This window comes from Oratosquilla oratoria, chromosome 7 (assembly GCF_046742065.1).
Source record: "Oratosquilla oratoria isolate Oo_2021 chromosome 7, ASM4674206v1, whole genome shotgun sequence".
Lineage (NCBI taxonomy): Eukaryota > Metazoa > Arthropoda > Malacostraca > Stomatopoda > Squillidae > Oratosquilla > Oratosquilla oratoria.
The window spans coordinates 9876923-9889422 of NC_134783.1; the positions used below are offsets into that span (position 1 = coordinate 9876923).

Genomic DNA, 12500 nt, shown 5'->3' on the forward strand with positions numbered 1-12500 from the left:
ACCCATCGTGCATTAGAACAATGCAAATATATCTTTCGGTGTCGAGAATTGAATGCTATGTATTTGTGCACAGTAGTTTTATAGAGGATTTTTTTTACTATGGATAGTATATGTGCAATAACCACAAAGGGTCTGTTTGCATTGATTTGGTGCACCGCGGGTCACGTTTGGGCGTCCTCAATAGAACTTTGGCTTGACTGTTGACCTGCCGCTGGCCTCTCATGATGCCTTTCAACACTGTGGTATGCTTCGTATATTTCTTTCGAGCTAGCCTCTCAACACCCCCAAAAATAAAACGAAAATTAACACGAAGTATCCCACTGTGCTGAATGAGTTGATTTGATACACTCCAGCAACCCAAAATTGTATTATTTTGCATCTGTTGTTGAATCCCCAGTCGTTGCTAAGCCACGCATGGTATGCACATATTTACAATCCATTCAGGGTTGTTGGCCTCTTTACAATGATAGCAATGACTTCTATAGGTCTGACTCTTTTAGACATTTGTTCATTTCCAGGAATGGCAACTAGATGCAGGTAAACTGATAGGCATAGATGCACATTTTGAATCCTAGTGTGATGTATCGGTGTTATTTTTCAGTCGAACAGAAGCTTCAGGATAACTGCATAGCAATTCACTGATAAATATAGTCACACACACATACACACACACATACATATATGCATACATACATACATACATACATACATACATACATACATACATACATACATACATACATACATACATACATACATACATACATACATTCATACATACATACATACATATATACACACATACATACATACATGTATATATACATACATACATGCATATGTAAATACATGCATACATATATACATACATATATACAGTACATACATACATACATACATATACACATATTGTGTAAAAGACCATAAGAAAAAATTGATAGAGCGTTTTCATCCTCAGAGTACAAAGTAAAAAAAAATCCAACAAAATTTAAAAATAAAACAATGCGAAGTAGCTTTCAAGAAGAAATCTCACATGATCCCAAATTGCCTTAAATAGTTCTTTTGTAGGTCACCTATAATTTCAAAAAAATGTCATAATGAAGTTATTTAGTTTGTGCAAACCATAGCTTGAATTTGAATTGTCAATAAACGTATCTTTGATCAGGGTACACTGTCAATTTCTCATCTAGAAAGGATTTGTTTTTATGTTTTTTTTAGAACCTTCCCAGTCGGTACGATATTTAGGCCCTGTTCACACTAGTGGCTTGAACCGCGCGGAAACCGCGACGCTACAGCATAGTCGAGGAAAAACTATGCAGTTGTGTGTGAACGCCTCCATTGAATTGAATAGTAACAAAAAGTGCATTGGAAATTTGGACAGCTCGAAAAGCTTCCTTTGTTCTTGTTTTACACCAGTTTTCAATACCTAACCTAACTTAACCAAGATGACATCTGTTAGAATGTTTATACGGGATGGAGTAAGCATACCCTACAATAATCTCAGAGTAATCATTAATAATGAAATTCCTCACTATGAGTTCCTAAGGATGTTCAGGTGATAAGAATATGAGGGAGGCCAAAAAAATTATTTTGGTAAAGGAAAACGAGAAGATTTTTGTGCAAGTTTTTTTTTTTCATTCCTTTTACTTCCGTGGGAAGACTATTATAAGTGAAGTATTTACAAGTTTTCCCTGGTATCTCAGTTTTGGAGCCATGTCATATAGTCCCTGAATCATTATCAAAAAATCCCGGACCACAAATCCATAGATGTATTACATACATAATACATATAGTACATGCTAGTACATAGCCAGTGTTTATACATGTATATTAGTTGCATGCATACATACTGATCAACACACACACACACACATACGTACATAAATACAAAGATTTTGGCATCATTTCTTCCGTCATTGTAGAGTTGAACGCACACATGAAATGAGCAGCCGTCGTCTACGGTAGACTCTCTAAATACTGGCATCCCTAATCACAGCACCAATCCTGATTGGCCAGTAATTAGAAAATGATCTAGATCACCCGTAGTCCGACTCGTCGCATACTCTGATTGGGTAGTAACAACTAATCAGAGTTGGCATGCCACAGTCCTTGCACACCAACACTCAGCTTTGGTCATACCAAAGTGCTTTTGGCAAATAGATCAAGAAGAAATGCTTGAGAAAAGAATCACCATGAACTATTAATCCCGTCGACGATCTTCCCTGCATCAATACACCACTCAGCTGGCCTTCCAGACGCTATCAGAGTTTCATTCAAAATTTACAACTTCACATCTTAAAAAAAAAAAAAAAATCAGCGCCACAAATGGCACTGTGTAGTTTTGATATATTTCTTCTTTATGATCTTGTGTCCAAGCTTGAAAACTCTTCTTTTGTCCAAAAGAAGCACCTGAATCTTGAGATCATGGAAAGAGGAGACACGATGATCCTTCTTTCTTTTTCAAAACAAAATACCCTGCGGTATTATGACTCACGAGATTCATGAACTGTTGCAAAGGTGGGCACCCTACTCCGGTGTTGGTCATGAAAGGAGGAGACACGATGATCCATCTTTCTTTCTTTCTTTCTTTTTTTTGTCCAAGTAAATTGAAAATACTCTGCGGTAGTATGACTTACGAAATTCATGATCTGTTGCAAAGACGGCCACCCTACTCTGGTGTTGACCAGAAGAAAATAAAATCATCGTAGGTGGTGAGGAGCCTACGCTAGGAGGCGCGTAGCTGCGGCCAAAGCCGCCACCTTTGACCTATTTGCTTGTACTGTTAGGGCGAGTAACAGTCATTGCTGGAAATCGTAGAGAAGTGCTGGATTCGAACTCACAACCAAGCAAATGTGAGACCTGCACGCCTCCGATTACACCACCAGCATAGCAAAAGGATTAGTTAAGGCAGCCTCAAGCCTTTCAGTATAATATCTTTTCCGGAGCTGAATACGATCGTCTGGCGTCAGCCAAAACAAAATCTACGGGGAGTACCATCGTAGCCAAGGCGATAGTGGGCTAAGTCTTCAGCCAGTGGCTTCTACCCAGGATCCTATGATGCATGTTCTGAAGGATACGTTGCTCTCTAAACTTATAACTACTCAAAGATACGTTGCTCTCTAAACTGATAACTACTCAAAGGTTCACTTTCTCCCACACCTCTTTTATTCTCTTATTTCTTCTTGTTTTCATAAGTGATAATGTTTGTATCATGTTGACACTGAAACTGTTGTGGCACCAATTTAAGACGCCGCATACTGTCTAATCATATGAAGAACGTTGCTTTGGTCCAACAAAGAATACGGAAAGGTTCCAATAAGAAAACCGTTTATTTGGTCGTATTCTTGAACGTTTTACGTTCTGAGAGTCCCAATCATTCTTGACACTGGTTGACTATAATCCCTCCAAGCATATGACTTCTCATTGAGTTCTTTTTTGAGACCCGAAACTATGTTTAAAACTAAGACTGTTTGTCTAAGAAGCCACTGAACATAAAGCATGTTTTTATGCCTTTCTGAATGACCCCAAGAACACCAAGATACAGAGGCACACATTTAAGAACGCATGAAATGTAAGTAGCCGTTGTCCCGAATTCTTCTGCTGATATGTTGCAGAAGTCATTTAGAGTTCCAACCTGTGAATTTCTAACAAGCCAGTTGGGGCTGCACTGTTCGCCCTTCACATCCAGCCGTCCTACTTGTAACAAGTCTCAGAAATGGGGTCATCAAGTTTAACCCCATGTGATGCATTATCCGAAGCTTGCCCTATAACCATACACAGAAGTCCACAAAAGACAACCCTCGGTGGAGGACACGAAGATGATACCCACAGAACTCATGGTTAAGATAACTGAACCCATCCTGCCAAGAGCTGTTTGGAATGGGAAGTTATACTGCATGGGGGGCTTGCTCGGAGGAACCGTGGGAATTGGCGTCAGCGTGTGAGTAAAGTGACTCGCCTCACATGCGATGTATGCTCCCAATCGATGATGACGAGAGGTTCAGATATTGATAGTGCTTGATTCGGCTCCTTCAATCTAAAGACTCCGGTTTCGTCGTCATCTTCTCAGTCTAGGGATTTGCTTTCAGTTTGCATAGGTGTCATACCCTAGCTATGGTTTTCTGCTGATTTGTCGAAGCCGTGTGCAAACAAAAAAAGACTGTTGAGGTTTCCCTGGAAGATGCACATAGGCTTCATCTATTCTAGTATGAAGCAAATTTGTACTAATGGTACTGAATTCGCAGGTTTTAATCGCTCCAGTTCCCTTTTCTCCAGCGGCTGGTATTTTAAAACAGCCGGACAGGACTCGTGGTAATGGATTTGAATTGGACAAATTTAGGTTTACGGAAGAAATAGACAAGAACTGGTTTACCAACAGAGTAGTTAGCGAATGGAATAGACTTAGTAACCATGTAGCGAGCGCTGAAACAATTGGTTGTTTTTAGAGAAGGTTAGGTAACTTTATGAATAGGGATGACAGGTGGTAATGGACATGAAACTGATCAGTGTAGACGTTATGGTTTCTTGCAGTCTCCTCCATTCTTATGTTCTTATGGCTTTTGTTTTGTATTGAACTTTCGTATTTAAACGAATGAACCCAGGGTTTGTTTTCCTCCTCTACGCAAAGCATAGATTCCAACATGCTGTCTTCTGGATGTGTAGCAGATCACAGATTAATCGCAACATGTTCTTTGTCCAAAACAGCCACGGGCAGTCCTGACCCCACTGTATGAGACTCTCAGAACAACACTCCCTTTGGTGTTTGACATATCCTTCTATACAGTAACGGCATATAAAAGGAATCTTCGTAATGAAGTTGGATTGATAGAACGATATCTAACATTTCATTTCATACCTAGAATCATTGTTGGTATGTCTTAGAAATTGTGTTCATGACTGTACTTCTGGTTCACTTACAATTGGACACCACTGTTGTAGTAATGTAGTCTTCCATTATCTTCACTTTTGTGATCAAAGTATTTCTTCCACCGTAATAACAGCTAGCGTTCGACATACCAGTTCACGTCCTTATCACGGCTAAGGTATTAAATTTGAGATTCCTTCTGAGTTACCTACGATGTTTAGATTTGGTGTTTAAGTCTAGAGTGTAAAAGCAAATGCCAGATTTGCTTCGCAGTCTGCCTATTGTAGACCTTATGGCCTCTTACAGTCTCCTCTATTCTATTGTTCTTGTTTTCTTATTCAATGCATAATGGGCACATAGCGAAGGACACATCATTATTTATTTATGAACTTGGCTTTCTCCGGGAATTTACTTGGTCACATTCTTTTCAGTGATTGAAATTTGCAAAATGTGAGAAGTTGTCTGGGACTGACTTAATTTTTTCATGCATTTGACTTCAAAACTAGATTTAAGTCAAGACGAAGGAAGCAAGGGTGATAGATAGGAATGGAATGGGTAGGATTGGGTGCATGTCTTTGACTTAGATACCTCCCTTATAAGGGGGAAAAACCTTTGGTGTATAGATAGATAGATTTCCAGTCCGAGAAGAAAGAACAAACAAGTTAGATTAGCACAGTAGTTGGCAACTCAGGAAGCCAGGACCACGCTACCTACATTAGACGAAGGGGAGAAGAAACATTGTTGATGGCCAAGACTGTTTTAAGCTTGTTATGCATTAGGCGAGACAAAATGCATTTGTTCGCCAAAGGCAAAGAAGTAACAGTCTCGCGTAAAGTTCACAATGTGATTGCGACATTGGTCGTTCGCTCCTCTGATTGTGACATTGGTCGTTCGCTCCTCTGATTGTGACATTGGTCGTTCGCTCCTCTGTTGCCCTGCAGTGACGACTGTAAACCACGTCTTTACCCATGTTCTGCCTCTACGCCACCGGTTCCCAACCTGACCGCTCGTAGACCCCTCCCTTATGCGATGCTGCTTCCTAACCCCTTGGGGACCACTTCATCTATGAGTAAAATCGTCTGGCATTCGTTGTCCTGCAGTAACGACCGTACACCAGACCTTATACCCTTGTTCAGCCTCTACGCCACCGGTTCCCAACCTGACTCTTCGTGGGCCCCTCGTTTATGTGATGCTGCTTCCTAGCCCCTCGGAGACCTCTTTAACAATTAATAGAATTGCCCGGCATCCACTCGTTGGCGTCGTGGCTATCCATCTTTCTTCAGGGAATGATGGTCTTCGTTCTAGTCCATGTTGGGTTGTTGGTGCACCCGAACGTGGCTTACGCGTCCAATTCGGGATTTGAAGGATCTTCTGCAAACTGGGCTAGTTCTTGCTTGCGGGAGGTCTAGTTTCGTTTGAAGTAACCTTTCATTCCTTTTCCTTCGTCTTTATTCCAGTTCTTCACATTGGTTTGTCTCAAATCTTGTTGTTCTTTCGCGAATGGTGGACCTCCTGAGGTTTCGGTCTCTTGCATTGTATTCACAAGTGCTGAAGTAAATGTTACAATTGACATCTACTAACGATTACTTGTTATCAGTTTTTGGACCCTCTTGGAAACCTATGCAGACTTTTAGGGACTCGGGAACTCGTGAAGAAGACCATAACTCTGTTATCATGATTCCCAAACAAGACAAACAAAGCTTCCCAAACCCCAACTGTTAGCATGATCATCGACTTCTGCAAAATCCCATGTTCTGGTCTAATGAAGGTGCAACAATCTTCCTATAGACAGAAGGGATGGTGAATTGTGAGAGACGAAACACCGCGCGGTAACCCAGTGGATACCGTGTCAAACTCATGATAAGAAGGTTGTGAGTTCGATTCCCGGGACCCGCTGCGAGCCATGTCGCGTCGCGTCGGTTCCCTACATCCCTGGCCAGGCGAGGAGGCGACCCAACATCGATCTAAAAACCCAGCGGCTTGCAGCAACTGACAGGGCTTTGCTCTACCATGGGTTTCTCACTTCCTACAACGTGGGAGTGGAATGGTGAGAGTTTGGAGAGAAACACAGCACAGCCTAATGAATTCATAGTTTGGAAGTCCCCTTCTCTAAACTTTATATCACAAATTTGTCAAGGTTTTAGTTGACATTTTGTCCGGGGCTCAAGTGTCTACCCAAAGGACTACATTCCTAGTGGGATCGAATAATAAGATTGGAGCTTTGATTCATGGAAGTAGGTGTTTACACCATTCTCAGGTAGTAGTGACACCGCAGATTCCCTCAGTTTCGATCGACAGAAGATGAAATGCTGTGTGCATGTGTGTGTGTGGCATCTGCACACTTCACATGTTTATATAGATAGCACCTGATAGCCACAGTGTTCTCTAAGACTGGGTACTACTTGAAGTGTGCTGAAGTTGTTTTGTGATTATAACGTATTCTGTACTCTGATAGTCATGGGTGCTAAGCTTGAGTCTCACGGGTGATATGGTTAAATGCTATTGATTCTTTTAGAGCTAACTTGATACAAGGGCTCAAATTGAATTTAGAGTTTTGCCAGCATCAGAGACCAGAATATCAAAGTTACCATAGTTCAAAATATTATGAACTTGATAGATAGTTGAGACAAATGAACAAAAACAACAACCTACATAAACTTGACACCTGCCTGTGCTGTAGTTGACCTCAAAGTTCGTCTGCCATAGGTTTCATTTGTTATCAGTTTTCCTTTATATAAAAAAAATCAGCCTGCCTGCCGCTGTATCGAAGCTTATGTTCTGAAGAGTGTTTGTTGTTACATAAAATGTAATTTCTTTTTTTCGATCTTGATGTGATCTTGCCCGGTAACCTTAGTTAAGATTCTTATCTATTGTTTTGATTTCAGTCAGTGTTTCGTCATGACCTATGTGAAAAATTTATCCGTGAGGTTTTCAAGGCGTCTTCTACTAATACTCAGTTTATAATATTTGTATATATAGTTGTTGATAAACCAAGGTTGCCTGAATAAACTTAATCTGGCATTCCTATTATATGTGACTAAAGGTGGCGTCACACTAGGCTAGCATACTATTTGTCTTTGTTACTTCGTTTGAGTAGAAACGACTTCGTTTACAATATTCTAGACTTCCGTAAGAACATCTCAACAATGTGTCTAACATTAGTATAGGTTAAACTTCTCTTAGCTCGTCATTCAACCTCTCGCTACATGATACAAGAGTAATTTGGAGATTTGAAAAACCATAGATCGTAACCGAAGTCGTTTCTGTTCAAACGAAGTAGCAAAAGCAAGTAGCATGCTAGCGACAAATGCTTAGTGTGCCGCCACCTTAAATCTCCCCGCTTGCCACTCGTCTGACACTCTTCATAACGTAAGCGAGTGCCACACATCCCAAAACTCGTTTCTGAATGGCCGCATCCCCGCCCACTTTTTCCCTCCGTCCCTCCAACCTTCCCTCTCCTTTACGACCTTTCCATACTCACATCTCTCTTTCTCTTTCCCCGGCATGACTACAGATCGAGTCCCACAAGTTGACGTGGAAGGCTGAGAGCAAAATTGGTTCTCTGGACAACAAGGACCACCGCCCTGGCGGAGGTGACAAAAAGATCGAGACAAGGAAGATTAATGTCCAGGCCAAGTCCAAGATTGGTTCCAAGGACAACATCAAACACAAGGCTGGAGGAGGTGACGTGCAGGTGAGTTGGATCTTCGAGGGCGTTGGTGTGTTTTTAAAGGATGACGGGGTAGGATAAAGAAAGTCGGCATATAGAAAGTGTGGGATAGGGTTAACCTTAGTAGCGGACTAGAAAGACATGAATAGGAAGAAAACAAAGACAAAGGAGGGAGAGATAAAAAATGCAGAATCGTGAATAGCAGGAAGCTGAAAGAAGGGAGAATGGTTAAAGTAAAGGATCTAAGAAAAAATATATATATTAGAAGAAATAGGACACAAAAGAAGAGCAGTAGGGTAAACTAAATTCTATCTATTACAGAACTTCAAACTAAGCTCCGCCCTCCACTATCAAATTGACACTCATAGTCTGAGTACTTGAATACCCGAGAGGCCCAAGCTCAATTTGTATATTTGTAATATATAGAGTTTAGGAAATAATTATGAGAATTGGGGAACAAAGTCAGTGTTATTAGAGTAACATAAGAGATCGAGAAGGAAAGGAATTGAATTTAGTGAAAATGTAAAAAGAGCTTGATACAATTTCATATAGGCTTTCAACATTGTGATAGGTTCTCTATGAATATTTTTATACCATTAGTATTGCTAAAGTATATAGCCTATTTTTGCACATGTGTGGTAAATAAAAAAATAATGACAGAAGGATTAAATCCTATTTAGGAAAAAGTCATTCTAGTTGGAGAAACTATATTTCGAATGCATTAGGCAATTCAGATCCTAAAGTTAATTGACATAGAAAAATTGTTGAAAACAAAATCCTGTTTTCAAAAATAGCTTTAGATTTCTTCAGAAAGGATTTTTAGTGAGATTTATGAAGGCTGCTTGAAAACACGACCAAAAGAGATTGATTAAACACGCCTACCTCTCATCCTTAAGTACTAACGAAATGTTTATAAATTTCCGGGGATTTTTTTCTTCTGTAATTCTGTTTTAATTTACAGATGACCTTCGAAATAGAAGCTTTAAAGTCGATTGTATTTCACATGTTGATAATGTCATTATATAGTCATAATTAGTACATCTCATTACATAATCTTATCATCTCTCTGTTATATTTCATAAGTTCAGTACTGTCTATTTAATTTCGTTATTTAAGTTAATCAAGATTTTTGCTACTGACACACACACACACACACACACACACACACACACACACACACACACACACACACACACACACACACACACACACACACACACACACACACACACACACACACACACTCATACACACATATATATACGCGTGCGCACACACACATACACACACACACACAAACATACACATACACACACACACAAGCATACACATATACACATACACACATACACGCGTGCGCACAGACACACGCACACACACACGCACACACACACACACACACACACACACACACACACACACACACAAGCATACACATATACACATACACGCGTGCGCACAGACACACGCACACACACACACACACACACACACACACACACAAACACACACACACACACACACAAACACAAACACACACACACACAAACACACACACATACACACACACGCACACACGAAAAACCTTTTCAGTGCTTCGTTTATTTCACATTCACTTGTAAGTAAAAAAGATTTGTTCTAATATTATCTATAATTTTATTTCTTTTCTTTTTTCTTTCTATTAAGTTCTAAAATACACATATTATTTCGTTTCATATACTTGAGATAAAACATAATGCTGTTGATTTTATTTTATTTTTTTCAAAGGCCTTAGTTACTAATTTTATTTCTTACAACCCACACGAAGTTAAGAGTATAATTATTGTATACATAATTTTAAGTTTATGTTGCTTTTCTGTTCTTCATAACTGACCCATTAATCTTAACTACCATAGTAACCATGTCTCATTATCTAGTATAGCTAACCTCGTTCCTGAAACGCTCCTAAATCCATGTTGATCAACCCTTCTTCCTTTTTATGATGAACTTCTCTTCTCTCGCCCGACAAATCCCAATTCCCTTCCATCCCCCCAGCAGCCCATCCTCGGCCACCCTCCTCGAATCCTGTAAACACCCCTAACACCCATTTCACAGCCTGTGTGACATAGGGCCTGTACATAAGTGTATTGTCGTGGCCATGTACAGGAATATCATTCAAGAGAAAGCCAGTGTTCTAGAACCAAGCGAGCGGTTTCACGGCCCTCTCTGTGCACCAGAATGTGGTGTACAGTAGATGTGGGTTCTACGTGTTAACCTTTTCACCACAGAGGGTGTTATCTTTTCCTTCTTGTTGGTGCCAAGTGAGTTTCACCCCGAGGTTCTTCCGTATTGGTTATAATCGTCTGACGTCATTCACCTCAAAGTCTACGTCACCAGTTCAGTAGTATGGGCCATTATGGGTTAACCGAGATAGTTTAATTAACCCCTTACTTTGACGAAGCTCCTCAAAACTCATCTGGCGTTAACCAAAACAAAATTCTTGATTGTAACCTGAAGGAGTTAACTCCCTTACTCCTCTCGTGTGTTAAAGGTTAAACTTCTTTCGGTTGAACCTTTAACCACGATACTGTCATTATCAAACTTATAATTCCCGTCAAACATTTCAATTTTCTCTCGACCTCCCGCGGTGAAAAGGTTACCGACAATCCTGTTTTGCGAAAGAGAACGATTGTGATCATGGCAAAACAAAAAACAAAAATTTCCTCGAAGACACATGAAACGGATGAGGATTTTGAACTTCCCAGACCATTCTCTGTTGTCTTTTACACGTCGTCATCATCATACCTTCTTTCCGAGACAGTCCTTACACATAGACAGACCCTCCATGCCTGACTTATAAGAGAAAAAAAAAAGGCCTTGATTCCTTTTTTCCGTTCCGTCCCTGTACAGCACTTTATGACCTATCTTGGGTCAAAAGTCTTCCCCTCCAGTATTCCTCCCACGATTCCCTATTTACATTCTTTTATACAGAAAAAAAAATCATGAGATAAACGTTCATTTACTTTGATTTTGTTTTCATGAAAATAGAAATACACTTTCTAGTGTTATTGTTCTTGCATGCTGTTTTTTCTCATTCTAAGTCAATTATCTGAAATTGGTCTGTTTGACTTTTTAATAGTATAACAAGTAATCGTCCGAGTTAGTTCTGCTTTATAAATACGTGTGTCGTGATGTTATGGTTTATGATATGATTTCTGACTCATTTCGTGTGGTTACCCCTTCTTCCGTTTTCTTTGATGTCCAGAAGAAGCGCCTGAAGCCGAAGTCGCAAGTAAGTGTGAGGAGATCCACCTAAGTATTGGCTCAATTCAGGAATGCACTGCTTTCAAATTAAAAAAAAAAAAAGAGACACAGTCGAAATGTTTAAGTAAAGAAGGGAGAGAGAAAGAATACGCAAAAGAAAATCTATTTAGGGCATCAAGGAAAGACCGACGTATCAAGACGTCTTTTGTCGTTTGTTTATACTGGTGTCTGGTGGAGACGAGCAAAAGTGTAGCTTTTCCGAAGGTAAGAATTACTAGTTACTCGAAGGTGATCACATTGGTAGAGTCCCCCCACGTCTAGAAGAGGTCTCGACGAGATACGTGGAACATTCTGGAATCCCAAGGTGAGGAGACAAAGCCAGTCAGTGTGCGTTTCTGAAGGGGAGCAGAGGAACGCCAGGATCGATGAAGGTGTTATCAAGATTTTTTTTTTTTTTTTTTTTTATCGAGCACTGTGGTAAGAACTGAGGGGTTTTATTCCTTTGATTTTAAAATATCACCCTTGAAGAATATTTTCGCGTTGTCTTTGAGACTATCTCCAAATCTAATAACTCTTTCTGATTGTCTGCATCGAGGTCGACATAAGATCAGGACATCCGAAAGGGGGGTAGGGGGTGCGGTGTAAGGTCGACACTGACGGACAACAGAGCTCATGCTCACAGTGACTGTAATTAATTACCATGGATTAAATTTTATATCATTA

General features: G+C 40.1%; 1 protein-coding gene across 1 annotated transcript in view; it reads left to right on the plus strand.

The window, feature by feature from the left end:
- LOC143026739 (uncharacterized) overlaps window positions 1-12500 on the plus strand; it is a 117993-nt gene that overhangs the window by 62441 nt on the left and 43052 nt on the right. Inside the window, exons 7-8 of the mRNA XM_076187509.1 lie at window positions 8379-8558; window positions 11779-11805. Of these exons, the coding sequence (XP_076043624.1) occupies window positions 8379-8558; window positions 11779-11805 (207 nt within the window). The remainder of the gene's footprint in view (window positions 1-8378; window positions 8559-11778; window positions 11806-12500) is intronic.